Raw genomic sequence first — 22,132 nt, forward strand, 5'->3', positions numbered from 1 at the left:
GTCTCAAAGTTGTAGTGAGGCTGGTGTTGGCCTCTTCTCTCCCGTATGACAGGACAAGAGGAAATGGCCTCAAGCTGTGGCAGGACAGGTTTAGATTGGATATTAGGAAGAATTTTCTTTACTAAGTGGTCAGGCATTGGAATAGGCTGCCCAGGGAGGTGGTGGAGTCACGGTCCCTGGAGGTGTTAAAAACAAATATGTGTCACTTTGGGACATAATCTAGTGGTCATGGAGGTGTTCGGTAGAAGGTTGGCCTGGATGTTCTCAGAGGTCTTTTCCAACGTTAATGAATCTATGATTCTGTGTGTCAGGGTGCAGGGGCTTCCTCTGGCTGTGGGAACCTCCCCAGGCTGCGGGGTGCTCACGGGCCTCGGAGCCGTCGCGGAGCCGCCTCGTCGGGCCCAGCCCCTCCCCACAGGCGGTCTCTTACCGGCGGGCGGGAGCTTGTTCTAGGGTCGGAAGCGGGACCGTGGCTGGCGGGGTCTGGGCGCGGCTCCGAGGGCAGTTGCGGGCAGTACCCATGGCGCTGACGGCCGCCGGGGCGCGGGTGCTGCGCGCCCTCAGCCGCTGGCTCCCGCCGGGCCGGCTGCGTGCGGCCGGCCGGAGCTGCCGCCGCGGTGTGGGGGGCTCCGCGGAGCTGCCGCCGGGCGGGTACGGAGTCTGGCAGGAGCGGGCGGCCCGCGACCCCGCCGGGTTCTGGGCGGAGGTGGCGCGGGGGACGCTGTGCTGGGACAACCCCTTCCACACGGCTTGCCAGCCCGGCCTGCCCGCCGGCACCGCTCGCTGGTTCCTCGGTGGCCGCCTCAACGTCTCAGGTAAGGGCTCTCCGGGACCGCGCGTCTCCTCAAGCCCCACCGCCGCGGGAGACTGCCCCGCCGGCCCTGCCCGCTGCTGCCCTCGGGGTGCCCGGGGGGTACCCACTGTTTTTTCTGTTTGTTTTTGCCAGCGACCCTATTTTTGAGGGAAACCCCCAAGAATTTCGGTTGGAAACTGCTCTGAGAAAGTCCGCGGAGTGTTACAAAATGCCGTATAAGATGTTAAAAAGCACGGCTGAGGGAACTGGGGTTGTTTAGTCTGGAGAAGAGGAGGCTGAGGGGAAACCTCATTGCTCTCTACAACTCCCTGTAAGGAGGCTGGAGCTAGATGAGTGATGGTCTCTTCTCCCTTAGTAGCAAGTGATAGGAAGAGAGGAAATGGCCTCGAGTTGCACCAGGGGAGGTTTGGGTTGGATATTAGAAGAAACGGGTTCAAACTTGAACATAGAAGGTTTCACCTCAACATGAAGAGGAACCTCTTTACAGTGAGGGTGATGGAGCCCTGGAGGAGGCTGCCCGGGGGGTTGTGGAGTCTCCTTCTCTGGAGACTTTCAAAACCCACCTGGATGCATTCCTGTGCAGACTACCCTAAGTGATCCTGCTTTGGCAGGGTTGGATCTGATGATCCCTTGAGGTCCTTTCCAGCTTCTGATATACTGTGATCTCCCTGCTGAGGAAAGGCTGAGGGAGCTGGGGCTCTTTAGCTTGGAGAAGAGGAGGCTGAGAGGTGATCTCATTCATGTTTATAAAGATGTGAAGGGCTTTCTCAGGAGGACAGAGCCAGGCTCTGCTCAGAGATGCCCAATGATAGGCCAAGAGGCAATGGGTGCAAGATGGAGCAGAGGAGGTTCCATGTGAACACAAGGTAAAACTTTGTCGCTGTGAAGGTGACAAAACACTGGAACTCAGAGAGGCTGTTTACTCTCCTTCTCTGGAGACATTCAAAACCCTCCTGGATGCATTCCTGTGTGACCTGCTCTAGGTGCTGCTGCTCTGTCGGGGGGGTTGGACTTCATGATCTTTTGAGGTTCCTTCAAACCACTAATATTCTGTGAGTAGGAAGGGGAAAGTAACTAAATTCTATTTTGTGAAATGAGCAAAAGGCTCTTGTAAGCCTCAGATCAGGAAGGAAATAATAGTGTTTGGCCTAGTTCACCTCCTGGTTCTTACTTAGCAAGGAGCTAAAGCTCTCATTTGGCTCAGCTGGGGCTTCCTGCACTAGAAATTCCCTCTAAAGCCTGCTCACGAGTAAGAAATGCTGCTTGGGCAGTGGATCCCCATTAATGTGATTTACTGTAGTGTGGCACAATATGTGAGGGTGTTGCTGCAGTCAGCTTGGTGGTGGGAATTGCTAAGGGTCATGGAACAAAGCACAGCAGATCAAGTCAAGTGTGGATGGAGTGCAAAGTAATGTGTTGACTGCTTAAGGTGTTCTCAGTTCTTCCTGTATGGTATCAGGAGAATAAGAAATAGCTTTAACTGCTGGAATTTTTATAGTATTACTGCAGGAATTTACATGAAAATAAAATACCTTCAAACAGCTGAAGAGTGCTTTTCCATGTTTTTGAGACTGACAGTTACTCTCCCTGAAATGTGTGGAATTCTGAGGGATTTCCCACTCTGTGGACCTTTAGGGGCTCATTTCTCCACCCTAGGAATGATTCATACCCTGGTGGTGTAAATCTGATGTGATCACAAAACAGCCCAAGCTGACTCCCGAGTCTGCAGTGTCCTTAAATGCCCACAAAGTGGGACAGCAAAAGGCAGTTTTTGTTGCACTTGTGTGGAAAAATGAAACCCTTTCCCACAAGTATTACTAACATTTCCTGGAAATATGATCTGAAACTCATTATTTTTTTTAAGGGTGCTCTCTGAGTTATGCAACTGTTGTTTAATAGCTGTCCATTGAAGTCAAAGCTTCATCTAGAAGATAATAATGAAATAAGTGTAGATTACACTTGGATTTAATCTTTCACAAGGTTAATCTCTAACCATCAGGCAGGTTTCTTGGGTGCATTCTCTAAGTTTCCTCAGGGTGGGTGCTTCCCTAGGTTAATTTGGGCCCTGCATAGATAATGGTTTCCTCTACCACAAGTGGTTGCAGATCACCTCCAGAAGGTACTTTTATACCCTTAAGTTTGAGCATGTGTTGTTTGTAGCTTGAGATATGTTCAACGTTCTCAGATGTCTACTAATGTATAGATAGCATCATAGAATGATTTTGGTTGGAAAAGACCTTAAAGTTCACCAAGTCTGCTGCAAAACCATGTCCCTCAGCACCACATCTCTGCCTCTTTGAAACACTTCCAGAGATGGGGATTTAACCATCTCCCTGAGCAGCCTGTTCCAGTGTTTGAGAGCCCTTTCAGGGAAGAAGGTTTTTCTAATCTCCAACCTAAACCTCCCCTGGTGCAACTTGAGGCCATTTCTTGATCACCTGGTTGCCCTGCACTTGCTGCATAATGGCACTCAAGATGATCTGCAAAGACATAAGGTGTCTGTGCACTCTGAGTTTACCTTGGAATCTATAGTTTGGGATATTTTCAGTTATCTGAGATTCAGCTTTTCTAACATACCCTGGAAGAAAAATGTTTCACATGAGCTTTAATTAGAAAATTCAAATAGTACAGTGCTAAAAATGCAAGTCTGTCAGATGTATGGAGTGAAATGCTGCTCTGGGGAGCAAGAACATCAAAAGTACGTCTCGTCTTAGTGCTACTGGGAGCAGGGGAAAAATTTGGGCTGGTTTAAACATAGCCAGAACAGCTAAGCTGAGCTGAATCATCTGAGAGCTCTCCTGGGGATGCCCTATCTAAGGCAGCTGTAGCAATTAAGTGTAGAGTATTTGTAGTATTTGCATACTACAGATATGGCAAAGGGCAGCTTTGTCAGTGCTGCAAACCCTGCCACTGCCAGGGCTATAAATGAGCATGGGGCTGGTTAGCTAGCAAATGACGGTTCATCATGTGCTGGTTACTGTTACACTTGGAATCACAGAATTCTTTTGGTTGGAAATCACCTCTAAGATCATTGAGTCCTAAGACCACCTGGGCCATTAAGCTGTGTCCTGAAGTACAACACGTACTCGTTTTTTGAACGCCTCTGGGGTTGGTGACTCCACCATCTCCCTGGGCAGCCTATTCCAATGCCTTACCACTCTTGCTATAAAGACATATTCCCTGATATCCAACCTAAACCTCCCCTGGCACAATTTCAGGCCATTTCCTCTCATTCTATGACCTATTACTATGGAGGAGAGACTGACCTCCACTTCACTCCAACTCCTTTCAGGGAGTTGTAGAGAGCAATGAGGTCTTCCCTCAGCCTCGTCTTTTCCAGACCACACAATCCCAGTTCCCTCAGCCACTCCTCACCAGACCTCTTCTCCAGACCCTTCACCAGCTTTGTTGACCTTCTCTGGACCTGCTCCAGCACCTCAATGTCCTTCTTGTAGTGAGGGACCCAAAACTGAACCCAGTGTTTGTGGTGTGGCCTCACCAGTGCTGAGTACAGGGGCACGATCACTTCCCTACTCTGCTGGCCACACTATTTCTCATCCTGGCCAAGATGCTGGGGGCCTTCTTGGCCACCTGAGCATGCACTGGCTTGCGTTCAGCCAGCTGTCAACCAGCACCCGAAGGTCTTTTTATGCTGGGCAACTTTCCAGCCACTGTGCCCCAGGCCAAGTGGCCAGCTTGAGCAAGCCATGTTTGCAGAGCACCTTGCACACAAGCAGGCTTTATTGAAACCTCTTTTCTTACAGTAAATTGCTTGGATCAACACGTCAGAAAGTCTCCAAACAAAGTGGCTTTGATTTGGGAGAGAGATGAGCCTGGCACTGAAGTGCATGTCACGTACAGGTATGACACCTTCTCATTGGGTGCATTGGGTTCTGGTTTCATGATCATAGACTCATAGAACTGTTTCAGCTGGAAAAGACTTTGAAGATCATCAAACCCAACAATGGTCTAATTTCACCAAGTCTGGGGCTGAACCATGTTCCTCAGCACCACATCTCTATGTCTCTGGAACACTTCCAGGGATGGGGATTCAACCACCTCTCTGGGGAGCCTGTTCCAGCATTTGAGAAGAAATTTCTTCTCATGTCCAACCTAAACCTCTCCTGGTGCAAAACTTGAGGCCATTTCGCCTCATTCCTCATTTGATACTAGGGAGAAGACACTGATACCCACCTGGCTCCAACCTCTTTTCAGGGAGTTGTAGAGAGCAGTGAGGTCTCTCCTCATCCTTGTCTTCTCCAGACTAAACAACCCCAGTTCCCTCAGCTGCTCCTCACCAGACTTGTTCTTCAGATCCTTCACCAGCTTTGTTGCCCTTCTCTGGTCATGCTCCAGCACCTCAATGTCTTTCTTGTAGTGAGGGGCCCAGAACTGACCCCAGTACTGAAGGTGTGGCTTGACCAGTGCTGAGTACAGGGGAATTTGTTCTGTTTTTGGTCAATAGCATGATACCAAGTCCTGTCAGGAGGAGATTTGAAGCTCCCTGTGTTCCTCTTTCCCATCCTCCTTGCAGATTGAGCAACTGCTCTATGTGACACTGACTTGTAATCACTGCTGTAATTGGTAGGCTTTGTTAGACTCTAGTAATTTTCAAGCACATTTCTCCCTGCTCTGTGGCCTCATTTAGCAGATAGGCCTGCCTGCAAAAAATGCCTTTTAGGTCATCTGTGTCTCTAGTGAGAGTTAAAGGTTTCCCACACTTTTATGTTCCTCAATGCGTATCTCAGGGAGCCAGGTGTTAGATCTGCTGTATCCCAGGGAGCCAGATGTTTGATCTGCTGGATCAGAAAACAGGAGACATAGGAGGTCCTGGCATCTGACCCTTTTCTGTCCCTTTGCCAATAAGGGGATTCCTGGAGCTCCTTCAGTCGAAATAGATTCTGGTGGTCTGGTTCACCTCCAGAATGTTTTAAAGCTCCTGCAAACGTTATTCATTGGACTGACAAAGCTGGTCAGCAGGGAGGTGTGAGTATATAAATAGCTTTGAGAGGTTAGTGGCCCATGCAGCAGAAATCAGCATGATCTGTCCTAAAGCTGTGGAAGGAGTGGATTATCTGGGGGTTGTTATTTGGCAGGCTGTGTAGCACGTTATGATATAAACGTGATGTAACAACGCAGTAGCTTGGCTAGATGCTTGCAGTTTTGGCTTTTGCCATTCTAGTGGTAGAAAAGGAGATGGGATCAAAAGTTCTTTCAGAGCTCAGGGTGGGGTATGTGATTTTTTTACCACTTCACTCTTTCGAGCACAAATAGAGGTCGGACAGGAGTGGCTTGAGAGCAGTCTTGAGGGGAAGGACTTGGGGGTGTAGGTTGATGGAAAAACTCAATGTGAGCCAGCAATGTGCACTGGCAGCCCAGAAGGCAACTGTGTGCTGGGCTGCAGCAAAAGAAGTGTGACCTGCAGGACAAGGGAGGTGATTCTGCCCCTATGCTCTGCTCTCATGAGACCCCACCTGGAGTACTGTGTCCAGTTCTGGGGTCCTGTCACAGGCCAAGCAGAAGAAGATAAAACTGTTGGAGTGGGTCCAGAGAAGGCCATAAAGATGATCAGAGGGCTGGAGCATCTCCCCTATGGGGACAGGTTGGGAGAGCTGGGGCTGTTCAGCCTGGAGAAGGTTCCTGGGAGACCTTACAGCAGCCTCCCAGTACCTGAAGGGGGTCTGCATCAAAGCTGGGGAGGGACTTTACAAGGGCTTGGAAGCTGGAAGAGAGGAGATGTATACTGGATATTAGGGGGAATCTCTTTCCAGTGAGGATGGTGAGACACTGGAACAGGTTGCCCAAGGAGGTTGTGGATGCCCCCTTCCTGAATTGTTCAAAGCCTGGTTGGACAGGGTCTCGAGCAGCCTGGTCTAGTGGAAGGTGTCCCTGCCCATGGCAGGGGGCTTAGAATTAGATGATCTTTAACATCTCTACCAACCTAAACCATTCTAAGATTCATGCCCCATGTGTGAACCTGAGGGTAGGTCAGAGGAGGCAATTGTGCTCTGATTAACCTGAGAAGGAGAGCAGCTTATCAGACAGCTTCAGTCAACACAACTGTAGCCTTCCCCTTAGGCTGTGCTACTTGAAATGTGCTGAGCTGTTCCAGACTCTCAAACCATCTTCTTGGGATCTCAGGAGATAGGAGAAGACATTTCCAAACAGAACTGTTTTTTTTTTTTTTTCTTGGCCTTGAGAAAATGTTTGGAAGAAAGCATGTTTTCAGCTTGTAGATCTGTGATTGCTGAGGCCTGAAGACAAGAACAGATATCCCCAAACTGAATTTATCTTTGAAGTGCTGTACAAAGAGGCAGTAAGTAACAACCAGAAAGGACATCAAAGTGCAAGATAACCTTGATAACCTCTATTTTCAAACTTATGCTTGTGTTTGAGAGCTATGTTCCTGCTCCTCTGCCTGCTTGTCTCAGTGAGAGGTGACTGCGGCGAGTGACAGTTTCCCAAGAGACTTTGGTCCCATGACAGGGTAAAAGGGTCACCTGGTTCTCTGCTTATCTCATTAAGTCAAGAATAGCTTTGTTGGAAACAGCCATGTTATATGGGTGTGTGCACAAGGAGAGAATCCAAAGTTTTGCCTTTTCTGGGATCTTTGGGCTGCATTTTTAAAGGTTTCTGATGGGGTGGAAAGGTTTTCCGAGGTGTGTTGGCACTGACCTTCCTTGGAGGCCAAGCTTAGTTGAGAACTTTTTGTAGAATCATAGAATGGTCTGGGTTGGAAGGGACCTCCAAAGGTCATGTAGTCCTACCCCTCTGCAATCAGTGGGGAACCCTCAACTAGATCAAGTTTCCCAGAGCCCTGTCAAAGCCTCACCTTGAATATTTCTGGGGATGGAGCCTCAATCACCTCCCTGGGCAACATGTTCCAGTGTTCCACTACCCTTATGGTAAAGAACTTGTTCCTAACATCCAATCTAAATCTACTCTTCTCTAGTTTGAAATCATTGCCTCTAGTAGTAGCATCATGTTTTAGCTTGAAGTTTTCCTGGGAAGCACGTGAGAAAAAAGAGCTGGCCCAGAAGCTGTGATGCTGGCTGACTAATCCTCTGAGATCCCTGTGGCCTCTGCAGGACAGCCCCAGCATACAGAGGGAACGAGAGGGATGCTGAATGTCAGGAGGACCCAAACTCTGGGAGATGTGCCCTTTTCCTTAGGATCTGGTTGTGCTGCTAATGGGACAGCAGCCTCCAAGTTATGCTCTAGGAAGGCAAAGACTTTAATGTAGCCACTGCAGTATGGATCAGCTTTGAGAAAGGTTTTGGAATCTCAGCTGGGAGGTGTCCAGGGTTTACGTGCAGAGAAAGACAAGGCACTAGTTTTGTGTGTTATCTGCTTTGCAAGGCTTGCTGCTGTGAGCTTCTCCTCCTAGATAAGCCCTGGGTGGCACAAGGAAGGAGGTGTTTGCTGTCATGGATGTTCTTCCTTCTCCTCTGGGCAGCTGTCAGGGGCAAGAAAACAGCTGAGTCCTGGCCCCATTCCCATCACAGCATGCAAAGGAAGCAAGTGGCTGTGCAGGAAATGGGCTGGAACAGGCTTCCTCCTCCCTGAGGAAGGGAAAAGCCTCAGTCACAGAATGACAGAGTGGAAGGGACCCTTGAAGGTCATCTTGTCCAATCCCTCTGCAGTAAGCAGGGACATCTCCAACTAGATCAGATTGCTTAGGGCCCCATTACTTTTGATCTTGAATGTCTCCAGGGATGGGGCCTCAACCACATCTCTGTGCAATCTGTTCCAGTATTTTACCACCCTCAATGTGAAAAGAGTAGAAAGAATGTCCAACCTAAACCTACCCTGCTCTAGTTTAAAACCATTGCCTCTCGTCTTATCACTACAAGCTCTTGTAAGAAGTTTCTCCCCAACTTTCCTGTAGGCCCTCTTTGGATACTGAAATGCTGTATTAAAGTCTCCACAAAGCCTTCTCCAGGCTGAACAACCTTAACTCTCTCAGCCTGTCTTCGTAGGAGACTCTAGCCTTCTGATTATCCTTGTGGCCCTCTTCTGGACCTGCTCCCTCAGGTCCATGTCCTTCCTGAATTGAGGGCACCAGAGCTGGACACAGTACTCTAGGTGAGGTCTTACCAGAGCTGAGTAAAGTGGCAGAATCACCTCTCTTGACCTGCTGGCCATGCTTCTTCTGATGCAGCCCAGGATACCATTTGACTTCTGTCCTCAAGCTCACACTGTCTGCTCATGTCCAGCTTCTCACCTGTCAGCAGGTCCTTGTCTGCAGGGCTGCTTTCTATCTTCTCATTCCCCAGTCTGTATTGATAGTGAGGATTGTTGCCACACAGGTGCAGACCCCTGCACTTGCTCTTGTTGAACCTCACGAGGTGCACCTAGGCTCACCTCTCCGGCTTGTTCAGGCATCCCATCCCTCTGGCCTATTGACAGCACCACTCAGTTTCGTGTCATCTAAAAATGTCTAGAAATACTTTGCCAGGGATTGCTTTCCAAAGAAGGTCTTGTTATTTTGGGGGTGTAAAAAGAACTGGATTAACTTGTTTAGAAAGCTGCAAGCTGTCTTGCTGTGGTGAAAGACAGCATCAGGGCTTCTTGGGAAAAGGTTTCTGCCAGGCACCCCTAAAATGTGTCAGAGAAAATGCCACGTGTTGGTGATGGGTTTTACAGGAGTCTTTGTTCCAGACATTGAATGATGAGTTTTGGAAACACAGGCACTGCTGTATCTGGGTGAGGATCTGGGAAAAATATGGCCTGGTAGTTTCTGAACAGAGTCATAAAGATAGGGAGAGAAGCATTGCATCTGTGAGATTAAACAGAGGCACTGGTGTGAACAGTGATCTGCTGGCTCTGCTGGAGGGACAGCCTTGCAGGGCTTGTGCTGAGAAGTGATGCAGATGAGATGCCTGCATGAAAGGTGATGAGTGTCTAGAATAGAACAGTGTTAACACTGAAAGTTTTGTTGATGGGCAATAAAAAGGAAACCAACCTTATATAGAGAGAGACAAGGGTTTTTTAGTATAAGCAAAGGACCTGGGGGTGCTGCTTGACATCTGGCTGAACATGAGCCAGCAATGTGCTAAGGTGGCCAAGAAGGCCACCAGCATCCTGGCCTGGATCAGGAATAGCATGGCCAGCAGGAGCAGGGAAGTGATTGTCACCCTGTACTCATCACTGGTGAGGTCACACCTCAAATACTGGGTTCAAGTTTTGGACCCTCATTACAAGAAAGACATTGAAGAGCTGGAGTATGTCCAGAGAAGGATGACAAAGCTGGTGAAGAGTTTGGAGAACAGGTCTGGTGAGGAGCAGCAGGGACTGGGGTTCAGTCTGGAGAAGAGGAGGCTGAGGAGAGACCTCACTGCTCTTTACAACTGCCTGAAAGGAGGTTGGAGTGAGGTGGGGGTTGGTCTCTGGAGTGGTGTTCTGCTGCCCTGTTTGCTCCCTTACTTGCTCCCAGCTCTCAATCTTCTTTTGCAGAGGATCTGCAGACTGTTGCACCATGAACTGACTTTGCTGTTCCTTGTCTGTCTCTGTCCAGAGGGGCTGGGCACTTCCTCTCATTGCGTCACATTTCCTTCTCCTGTAGTGGCAGTCTCCTCTTGTCTGACGGTCTTGTGCCCAGGGCATCAGGTGCTCTGGGACCCTCTGTGTGCTCTGTGGTGTTGTCCATCTCTGGTGGTTGCCCTCTCTGCCTCTGTGGGGCGTTGTGCCCAGCTCCACACCGTCAGGCAGGATCGATAGGCTGAGGTCAGTTCTGTGAGATTCAGCAAGGCCAAGTGCCAGGTCCTGCACCTGGGTCACAACAACCCCATGAACACTCCAGGCCTGAAGGTGTTTGAAAGGCGCAGAGTTGTGGTGCTGAGGGATGTGGCTTAGCACTGGACTTGGTAGACTTAGATAATGGTTGGAGTTGATGATCTTAAAGGTCTTTTCCAACCAAAATGACTCTGTGATTCTGTGACCCTGCAGGGTGCTCTTTTCAGACCTGACACAGGCCTTGGTTGAGCACTGGAAATGTGTAACCTGCTGGCATGTACAAATTGCCTGACAGCTAGAGCAGAGCATGTGTGAAGTAGTGAGGGAGTCAAGGGAAGTTATTCCTGACACAGCACTTCTGCGAACTCCCTTTCCTGAACTGGATGGGAAACCTAAGTTTCTGCTACAGGAGCCAGGGATTTGTGGTTGTCGTAGTTTTAGGCTATACCTTTAAAATTTTTTCGCAGATCTTGGAACAGAAAGTAGTAAAATGTCAACAAATTACAATTCGGTGTAAAAAGGAAAATAAAGGTAATTCTAAGCATTCCCATTGGAGAAACATCTACCACAAGATTTGGTTCCCAAAACAATTTCTCTCTTCTCACTTCTTCACTCTGGGAGAGACTCACTGGCTTTACTGACCTTGGCTGCACTGTTTTGGCTAAGCCTAGTATCTCTGCTTCTGTCTCTTGTCTCTTTTGTACAAGGGGGAAGCAGGGAGGGAGAAGCTGTTGCAGCTCCCCTGGTCTTTGGCCAGGGGGGCCCTTGTGCTGTTTGTTAATTGTAAATACCTGTAAATATTGTCAATACTGTGTATTTGTACATATTCATTGCATTTCATTGTAGACTGTAGTTGTGCTTGTAAATACACCTTCCATTTGCCTTCCAACTGAGCTGGTCTGGCAAAGTTAATGTTGGGGGGGAATTTCAACCCACCAGAGTGGTTTTCTTTGTTGAGGGTTCTTGGCTTCACTTTTTCATTGCCTTTGTCTGTTCCACCATGTGCTACACCACTAAGGGACCTCCAAGACGTTCCTTTTGACATTTCCTGTCTCCCATAACATCTTCATAGGTAAGCTTAAGAAGTGTGGGCCAGATGACTGTACAGTGAGGTGGATTGAGAATGGGCTGAATTACAGAGTGCAGAGGGTTGTGATCAGTGGTGCAGGGTCTAGTTGGAGGCCTGTAGCTAGTGGTGTTCCCCAGGGGTCAGGACTGGGTCCACTCTTGTTCAACATCTTCATCAATGAGCTGGATGAAGGGACAGACACTGGGAGGAATGGCTGGCACCCTTCCAGGCTATGCTGTCATTCCACAGGCTGGAGAAGGTGAACCTCATGAAGTTCAACGAGGGTAAGTGTAGGGTGCTGCACCTGGGGAGGAATAACCCCCCTGTACCAGGGTAGGTTAGGGGTTGTCCTGTTGGAAAGCAGTTCTGCAGAGAAGGACTTGGGAATGCTGGTGGAGAGCAAGTTCTCCACAAGCCAGCAATGGCCAGGAAGGCCAAGGGTATTCTTGAAAGCTTTAAGAACAGTGTGGTCAGCAGGTTGAGGGCATCAGTACACAGAGAGTTCCTGAACCTAGAGGACAATTTTATTCCTGGCAGATCTGGCCTGGCAGATTCTTCTCTTCCAAGCTCTTCTCGCTAGTAACAAGTGGTAGGGTGAGAGGAAATGGCCTCAGGTTGCACTAGGAGAGGTTTAGGTTGGAGATTAGAAGAAACTTCTTCACTGAAAGGATTCTCAAAGACTGGAACAGGCTCCCTAGGGAGGTGGTTGAATCTCTGTCTCTGGAGGTGTTTAAAAGATGCAGAGATGTGGTGCTGAGGGACATGGTTCAGCACCAGCCTTGGTAGAACTGGAGAATGTTTGGATTTGAATCACCAAGGTCTCTTCCAACCAAAAAGATTCTGTGATTGGCATCAGTAGTGGGTGCTCTGCTGCCCCTTGTGAGGGCCACCTCCTTCCTTGATGTGAGAGCACTCTTCACCTGGCAGTCGTCTTCCACTTCAGGCACACAGAGCTGTTCAGTTCCTGACAGCATCTTGCTCTGAGGGATGCCTGCAATTGCACTGCTCCCTGTGCGGGCATCAGAATAAGCTACATGCAAGCCCTTGTCCACCAACTGCTTTTTTGTTGCTTGGAGGAATGTTTCTGCTGTTAAGTCAGCACATTGCAGCAGAGAGCTCTGTGAAAAGAGCTTTTGTTACTGTTGGTGGTGTTCCTGACTTTCTCTGTGAGTCTCCGCAGCTTCCCTGAACAGCTTTGTGCAGGGCTCCAGCACCCTCAAAGGAAAGAAGTTTTTCCTTAAGTTGGAGTGAAATCTCCTGTGTTCTAGTTTGTACCTCTTGCCCCTTGTCTTGTCTGTGGGCACCACTGAAAAGAGCCCAGACCCATCCTCTTAACCTCCACCCTTCAGATATTGATGAGATCACCTAAGTCTCCTCTTCTCCAGGCTAAATAGTCCCAGCTTTCTCAGACTGTCCTCATCAGAGAGATGCTACAGTCCCCTCAGCAGCTCTCTGCTGGACTCTCTGCAGTAGTTCCTTGTCCTCTTGAACTGGGGATCACAGAACTGGACACAGTATTCCAGATGAGGCATCCCCAGGGCAGAGCAGAGTGGGAGGAGAACCTCCCTTGTCATGCTGGCCACAATCTTAATGCATCCCAGAATACTGTTGGCCTTCTTGGCCATGAGGGCACATTGCTGTCAGGCAAATGCATTGTGTACCCTTGCAATACAAAGGGGAGCTACTAGTTACAGAATCACAGAATCAATAAGGTTGGAAAAGACCTCAAGGATCATCAAAGTCCAACCTGTCACCCAAGACCTCATGACTACTAAACCATGTCACCAAGTGCCACATCCAGTCCCCTCTTGAACACCTGCAGGGATGGTGACTCCACCACCTTCCTGGGCAGCACATTCCGACGTCTAACAACTCTCTCCATGAAGAACTTTCTCCTCACCTCGAGCCTAAAATTCCCCTGGCGCAGCTTGAGACTGTGTCCTCTTGTTCTGGTGCTGGTTGTGAACTTTCAGGACACTGTAAACAGTGCTGGGAGTCTTTGGACAATGCTTCCATTTAATCTTGTGTTTATTCCATACATGTTCTCAGTAGCTTCTGACTGAGCCTTGCAGGTAAAAAAGGCCAATAGTGGCTAAAATGGGCACCAGCTTACAGAGGCAGCCGGACAACTGCTGGCTTTCTGGCTGCTCTACCTACCCCAGAGCTCAGCAGCTCTGGGCAGCACCTGTGGCTCTTGCTTGCACTGTGGTAGTTTTACGCTGATGCCAAGGAAAATTTTCCACATACGGAGTAGGAAAGTAGTATAATGTAAATAAATTACCATAGGATGTAAAAGGGAAAATAATGCTAAGGTCTAAATAATCCCATTGGTCTGATAACTAACATAAAGTTAGTTGTGTAAACTAACTCTCTTTTTGGCTTCTTTGCTCTAGCAGATACTAGCTGGTGCTTTTGCTTAGCTGTTGCTGACCTTGGCTGTGTTCCTTTGTTGTGGCTAAGTACTAACAAGCTACTCTTTGCTCTTCTTTCTCTTGTCCTGTGTACAGGGAGGAAGAGGAGGAAGCTGTTGGTAACCCCCTGGTTTTGTCCGGGGGGGTTCTAGTGTTGTATATAAATTGTAAAGGGATATAAATATTGTGTATTTTTAACATATTCACTGCATTCCATATTTCTATATTTTAGTTTTGCTTGTAAATATAGCTTCATTTGCTTCCATCTGATCTAGTCTGGCAATTTTATTTTTGGGGAGTAATTTCCACCCACCATGCTCTCTTTATCCTTTTGCAGCAAGTGTGGCTCTCTTCCCCTCTTTCCTTCTCGATGGCAGGAGCAGTCTGGCTTTCACCTCACTGCAGGCCACCCTCTTTAAGATGCAAAAGCTGTCATGCCCCACACTGCTGAGGTGACAAGGTCCAGAGGTGATGGCAATGCTTTGCTCAGTTCAAGTTCATCCTTTTCTTTTTTTTCTTTTTTTCTTTTTTTTTTTTTTAGCTCTTCTGTGTAAAACAGGTTGTGTGGTCACTTACCAATGCTGCTTCTGTGCTGCAGGGAACTTCTGGATCTGACATGCCGCCTTGCCAACACCCTGAAAAAATATGGGATAGAGAAAGGGGACAAGGTGGCCATTTACATGTCTGTGTCTCCCTTGTCTGTGGCAGCCATGCTGGCTTGTGCCAGGATTGGTGCCATTCACACCGTGATCTTCGCTGGATTCAGTGCGGAGTCCTTAGCTGGGAGGATCATGGACTGTAAGTAGATGCAGACTGGGGAACAAACCCCTCTGGAGATGTATGCTAATTTGGTGTTTTCTCAACAGACAGAGGAAAAGTTCCTTCTCAGGAATTCACTCTTCTCTGCAAAGCGCTGTGAAAAGTCTTTTCCTTGGTGGCAGATGCAGTGTTCTCTGGCCTTAAAAACATAGAATCATAGAATGGTTTGGGTTGGAAGGGACCTTAAAAGTCATTTAGTTCCAACCCCCCTGCCATGTGCAGGGACACCTTCCACTAGACCAGGTTGCTCAAGGCCTGGTCTTCAACACCTCCAGGGAGAGGGCATCCACAGCCTCCCTGGGCAACCTGTTCCAATGTCTCACCACCCTCTCTGGAAAGAATTTCTTCCTAATCTCCAGTCTAAATCTCCCCTCTTCCATCTTACAATCCATTCCCCCTTCTCCTATCATTACAAGCCCTTGTCAAAAGTCCCTCCCAGCTTTCTTGTAGGCCCCTTCAGGTAGGGGAAGGCTGCTCTAAGGTCTACCTGGAGCCTTCTCCCCTCCAGGCTGAAGAGCCCCAACTTTTGCAGCCTGTCCCCATGGGGGAGGTGCTGCAGCCCTCTGATCGTCTTTGTGGCCCTCCTCTCTCCAACAGTTCCATGTCCTCCTTGTGTTGAGGCCTGTCACATGCTGGTCAGAGACTGTGATGATGGGTTTAATCGCATTCTAGGGAACAGAATCAAGATTCTAAATGGAGTCAAGGGCCAAGTAACTATTTTTCTGCCAACAAATTCACAAATGCAAAGGAAAGAGAGAGAGAAAAAGAGAAAGGAAGGAAGAAAAGAAAAGAAAAGGTCAGTTGCAATAGCTACCATAATGATAGACCTTCAGCGTCCCCAAAGCAAATTTGTCTTCCAGCTCAGTGGGGGAAGGTTCCATCGGAAGTTAGTAGTCTCCTCTTTTATCTGGTAGCATTGTTTTATCACAGAATCATAGAATGGTCTGGGTTGGAAGGGACCTCCAAAGCTCATCTGCAGTCAGCAGGGGATTCCTCTGCAGTCAGCAGGGGATTCCTCAACTAGATCAGGTTGCCCACAGCCCTGTCCAGCCTCACATTGATAATCTCCAGGAATGGGGCCTCACCCACCTCCCTGGGCAACCTCTTCCAGTGTTCCACTACCCTCATGGTGTAGAACTTGTTCCTAACATCCAATGTAAATCTGATCTTCACTAGTATGAAGTCATTCCCCCTCATCTTATCACTATAGGCCTTTGTAAACAGTCTTTCTCCATCCTTCTTGTAGGGCCCCTTCAGGTACTGGATATGTTCACCTTCTGCTGAGAACCACTTAGCATATTCTGAGAGCTGTTTTGCTTCCCCACAGCCCCCACCTGGGGGTGGTGCACATGCTCAGTACCATCACTGGGGTGTCTCACGTGGTCTTCAGGGGTCTCTGAGCCCCTCTGTCCCCAGGCCATGGGTTTGAGTGCAGGTGCAGGGGTTGGGTCAGATTTCTTGGAATCAGCTCCATATTCAGGTGTGGAAAAAAACCCAAGAAGCCTCTAGTCTTGTGGTTTGATTGATGCTCCATTGCCACAGTGGTGGTGTGAGTTGGTGGTTTCATGTTCCAGCAACACTGAGGCAAAATAAGCAACCAGTCTCTCACAGGGGCACCAGAACTGGACGCAGTACTCCAGGTGGGGTCTCATGAGAGCACAATAGAGGGGCAGAATCACCTCCCTTGTCCTGCTGGTCACACTTTTGATGCAGCTCAGGACAAGGTTGGCCTTCTGGGTTGGCAACTCACATTGCTGGCTCATGTTGAGTTTTTTGTCTACTGACACCGCCAAGTCCTTCTCCTCAAGACTGCTCTCAAGCTGCTCCTCACATAGCTTCTATTAGTGCTTGGGATTGCCTCAAGCCAGAATCATAAAATAGTTTGGTTGGAGAAGACCTTGAGGATCATCAAGCCCAACTATTCTCTAACTCTACCAAGTCTGGTGCACCTGGGTTGTGGTGTCATGATCATAGTATCACAGAAGTGTTGAAAAAGAAGGTCATTGAACCCAGCTATTACTTAAGTAATAGTGCTAAACCATCTCCCTCAGCACCACATCTCTGTGTCTTTGAAGCCTCTCCATCCATGGGGATTCAACCAACTTCCCAGGGAGCCTGTTCCAAAACAATAAATTGCTTGCCACAGAACCAGAGAATCATTGCAGCTGGAAAAGACCTCTAAAATGATCAACTCCAACCATCAACCCAAGACCACCATGCCCATTAAACCATGTCCCAATGTGCCATGTCTACACGGTTTTTGAACCCCTCCTGGGATGGTGACTCCTTAATATTCAGTCAGTTCTGGCTTACTGCCAGACAGCAGTGAAGCTGGAGAGAAATCCAGAGCTTAGGAACGGGGCCTGATTTGTCCCTTGGCTGTAGTGTTTGTTTGAGACTCCTGCAGCCTGGGCAGTGATTCCATGATTTATGGACAGCACTGGAAGCATTGGCAGCCTGCCCCTGCTTTGTTAGCCTTTGTACCAAGAGACAGAGCTGCTTTTAGGCCAAAGCATGTATAAGGTGATGAGGCCATGAAAAAAAACCCAAGGAATGATAAAAATACCAGCAGGAGAACAAAGCAGCAACTGGCTCATCTCCTAGCAGTCACAGAAGTTTTCTTATGGCTAGTGTGAGGGAATAAAAATCTGACAGCAGTTTCAATGTCCTTTTTTTTTGGTGTGTGTCCTGTTTCAGCAGAATTAGTCTGAAGAGTGTAAGTCCAGGTTTTAGTTACCCTTTGTTTTTTGTAGAATCAGAGAATTGTTTCAGTTAGAAAAGACCTCTGAGACCATTGAGTCCAGCCTTCAACCTAAGACCACCATGGTGACTTGTATGGACACCATGGGCTAAAGAGCCTTTTCTCTGCAGCCACAGCTCTGTAGTAACATTGTGGAGTACAATTTGAGCATTTTTTTTTCTGGGGAAGAGAACCTTACTCTCTACAAATTTAATTCTGTGAAATATCTGGAGAGAGGCTGGAGCCAGGTGGGTCTTGGTCTCTGCTTCCTAGTACAAAGGACAGGACAAGAGGAAATGGCCACAAGTTGCAGCAGGGGAGGCTTGGATTGGAGATTAGAATCATAGAAATGTTTTGGTTGGAAAAGGCCTCTATCTAAGATCACTGAGTCTAACCACCAACCTAAGACCACCATGGCTATTAAACCATGTCCTAAAGTGCCATGGCCACACATTTCTTGAACACCTCCTTGGATGGTGACTCCACCACCTCCCTGGGCAGCCTGTTCCAATGCCTGACCACTCTTGCAGCAAAGAAATGTTTCCTCCTATCCAACCTAAACCTCCCCTGGCACAATTTCAGGCCATTTCCTCTCATTCTATCACCTGATACTAGGGAGAAGAGACCAACCCCACCTCTCTTCAACCTCCTTTCAGGGAGTTGCAGAGAGCAATGTGGTCTCCCCTCAGGGAATTGTAGAGAGCAATAAGGTCTCTGCTCAGCCTTCTCTTCTCCAGACTAGACAACCCCAGTCCCCTCAGCTGCTCCTCACCAGACCTGCTCTCCAGACCCTTCACCAGCTTTGTTGCCCTTCCCTGGTCATGCTCCAGCACCTCAATATCTGTCTTGTAGAGAAGGCCCCAAAACAGAACCTGTTATTTGAGTCATGCCCTCGCCAGTGCTGAGTACAGGGTCACGATCACTCCTCTGGTGCTGCTGACCACACTATTCCTGATCCAGGCCAGGATGCTCTTTGTCTTCTTAGAAGAAACTTCTTCACTGAAACTTCAAACACTGGAATAGGCTGCTCTGGGAGGTGGTTCAATCCCCATCCCTGAAGGTGTTTAAAAATTGCAGAGATGTGCAGTTAAGGGACATAGTTTAGCATCAGACTTGATAGAGCTAGGTAATGGTTGGACTTGATTTTGAAAGTCATTTCCAACTGAAACGATTGTATGAATTTGAAGTGCTCTGCTTCCAGGATGTTTCTTTTCTAGGTGCAGTTCTGTTTCAGAATGTTTCAGAATCTCAGAGCAGAGTAATGGCTCCAAGAAGATGCTGGATTTGGTGCTGTTCAGTTCAGCTTGCAATGGATACTGAGAAAGGATGAGAGAGGGGTAAATGTGCTTGTTCACTAAGGTTATAGAAGTCTTGCATTGGTTTCAGGGCATGAGCTGTTGGGCTAAAGCAGCAGAAGTCACTATAACAAGCAACTGGGAAGAAACTATTCTGTGTGTTGTCTTTGCTGGAGAGGAATGGAGGCATTTTAAGTGCCAAGAGTGATACAGAGGCTTGCAGTGATACAGCAAGGGGCAATGGCTTCAAACTAGTGAGGAGGAGATTTAGGTTGGATGTTGGGAACAAGTTCTGCACCATTAGGGTGGTGGAACACTGCAACAGGTTGCCTAGGAAGGTAGTTGAGACCCCATCCCTGGAGATACTCAAGGTCAGGCTCAACAGGACTCTGGACTACCTGATCTAGATGAGGATGCCCCTGCTTACTGCAGAGGGGTTGGACTAGATGACCTTTGGAGGTCCCTTCCAACCCAAACCATTCTATGATTCTGATTCTATACTGCTTAGGCTAGACATTGGGAGAGACTTTCTTGTGTTTGTGATAGGCATTGGAGTAGAGTGGTGGGGAGAGGGTAGATACCTTGGGAGCATTTTGGGACAGCCGTGAGAAATGGTTTAGATGGAGTGCACCCTGCTTTGGAGTGGAGGAGATGGACTAAACATGCAGAGGTTCCAGCTCCCCCTAATCTCCCTGGGCCTCACGTTTTTGAAGTGTTTTCATCGGTGACACTGCCTCATTTTGACTGATAGACCTTGTGAGCATGTGCTGTCCTATCCTTCAGTTCCCACAGTGATGAAAGCAGGGTGCACCTACTAGCCTGCAAGACAAGGCTGCTATGTCTGCTAATTCTTTCTCTCTTTAGCTGGATGCAAAGCAGTTATCACCTACAACCAGGGACTCAGAGGAGGTCGAATCATAGAGCTGAAGAAGACTGTGGATGAAGCAGTGAAGAATTGTCCAAGCATCAAACATGTTTTTGTGGCTCAGAGGACAGATAACAAAGTCCAGATGGGTGACTGTGATATTTCCCTTGAGGAGGTATGCTGATGTTGGTAAACTCTGCCTGGTTCTTCAGATGCTTCTTGAAGTATGTGATGTTTATTGTGCTAGAGGAGAGAAATATGGAATGTAGCCATCAGCTAACAAAGACATCTCTGAGAGACCCAGTACAGGGTTGTTGACATGGGCAAGAGATTCTTGATGAATGTGCAGATCATGTGCATTCTCCTCTTTGTTTCTGGAGTTTGATCTGCTGTAGGCAACACTGGGAACTGTCAGCCAAGGGTCTCCATACTTTCCTTGTGTATGTGATGTACAATGTTCTACCATGGCTTGGCTCCACTCTAGTGCAGCTGCATCAGAGCTGCCAGTGATGGTTGGCCTTTGTGCTGCAACTGGAGCAGGCTTTCAGAGTGTGCTGCTCTTCCAGTGTTGCCACAGTGCTCCAGTAGGCTAAGGGATAAAGCAGTGACAGTATCTGTGGGTCTCTGCACTCACTTAGCTCTGCAGATGTCTACTAGCCCTCTGCACAACTCCTTTTAGATTTGAGTGTTGGCTAGAACATCTTTCTCTCCAACTATACTTTTCAGACCCAAGTTCTGCAGATAATAAGGAGATGCCCATTATGACATCTGGATCTTCATCCTAATCACAGAATGGGTTGGGTTGGAAGGGGCCTTAAAGATCATCTAGTTCAAATCCCCCTGCCATGGCCAGGGACACTTTCCACTAGACGAGGTTGCTTGAGGCCTTGTCCAGCCTGGTCTGGAATACCTCCGGGGAGGAGATAAACCACAGTGATAGCATTAATGGCCCTAAACCTAATGACCCTAAACTTAGTGACCCTAACCCTAACAGCCTTAAGCCTAAATCTTCCACCCAGCCCTAACCTTAATCCTAATGAACCTAACCCTAATGGCTGCACCCCTTAATGACCCTGACCCTAATGACCCTACGCCTTAATGACCCTAACCCTGCTGTGCTGTTACATACGCCTGAAAGGAGGGTGTAGTGAGGTGGGGGTGGTCTCTTCTCCTTAGTGTCAGGTGATAGAATGAGAGGAAATGGCCTGAAATCGTGCCAGGGGAGGTTTAGGTTGAATATGAGGAAAAATGTCTTTGCTGCAAGAGTGGTCAGGCATTGGAACAGGCTGCCTAGGGAGGTGGTGGAGTCACTATCCCCAGAGGTGTTCAAGAAACGTGTGGCCATGGCACTTTGGGACATGGTTTTATGGCCAAGGTGGTCTTAAGTTGCAAGTTGGACTCAATCTTAGAGGTCTTTTCCAACTGAGACATTTCTATGGTTCTAAACATTCACAGACTGAACTGCTGAAATGCACTGCAGAAATGATGAAGCTCATGAGAGGATTGATGTCACCCCTGGATGTTATTGTGGTTACTCTGTGATGGGAGGACAAGTGATGGCTTGGGAATATTTAGAACCTGTCCTGCCTGGATAAAAAAACAGCAGTTCACGGAATGGAGCTCTGGAGATTGAGTCCAACCCCCTGCCAAGGCAGGTTCACCTAGAGAAGGTCACACAGGAACACATCCAGGCAGGTTTTGAATGTCTCCAGAAATGGAGACTCCACCACCTGTCTGGGCAGCCTGTTCCAGTGCTCCATCATGCTTAAAGAAGTTCCTCCTCATGTTTAGCTGAAACTTCCTATGTTCAAGTTTGTGCCTGTTACCCCTTGTCCTGTCACTGGGCACCACTGAAAACAGACTGGCTCTATCCTCCTGACACCCACTCTTTCAGTATTTCTTAGCATTGATGAGATCCCCTCTCAGTCTTCCCTTTTCCAGACAAAAAAAGACCAAATTCCCTCAGTTTTTCCTCATAAGAGAGATGTTCCATTCCCCTCAGCATCTTTTTAATCAGTTTTTTAGTGTGTTTAGCTAGTAGGTGGGACTGCAGCCTGATGCAGAAGTAGCTTTATCGTTTTGCTGGCAGCAGCAAACAGAAGCTACTCATGGCAAAAGTGCCTGGATATCACCAGTCTGCAGCCAAGAGAAGTAGTCAGGAGTCCCTGTGCTGCTCACATGAGATAGGACCAACTATCAGGGTAAGTTAAGCAGGGAAGGCAGTGTTTGTTTGGAAATTGCCTTGCTCCTCTTCACCAAGCACATTCTGACAACTGTCTTCATTCTTCGAGCAGCCTGAGGGGATTTGTTGAGCCGAGAGCTGAGCGCAGCCCAGTGTTAATTGGAGGGTGTGAAACCCTTAGTGCTCTTAACTTGGTCACTAC

The 22,132-nt window shown here is 48.2% G+C and overlaps 1 protein-coding gene across 1 annotated transcript in view; it reads left to right on the forward strand.

Annotated features, from left to right (window-relative positions):
- The first annotated feature begins 520 nt into the window (after nucleotides 1-520).
- ACSS1 (acyl-CoA synthetase short chain family member 1) overlaps nucleotides 521-22,132 on the forward strand; it is a 46,947-nt gene continuing 25,335 nt past the window's right edge. The window contains exons 1-4 of the mRNA XM_054397373.1: nucleotides 521-815; nucleotides 4,579-4,675; nucleotides 14,628-14,827; nucleotides 19,748-19,923. Of these exons, the coding sequence (XP_054253348.1) occupies nucleotides 521-815; nucleotides 4,579-4,675; nucleotides 14,628-14,827; nucleotides 19,748-19,923 (768 nt within the window). The remainder of the gene's footprint in view (nucleotides 816-4,578; nucleotides 4,676-14,627; nucleotides 14,828-19,747; nucleotides 19,924-22,132) is intronic.

Source organism: Indicator indicator, chromosome 2 (assembly GCF_027791375.1).
Source record: "Indicator indicator isolate 239-I01 chromosome 2, UM_Iind_1.1, whole genome shotgun sequence".
NCBI classification, from domain to species: Eukaryota; Metazoa; Chordata; class Aves; order Piciformes; family Indicatoridae; genus Indicator; species Indicator indicator.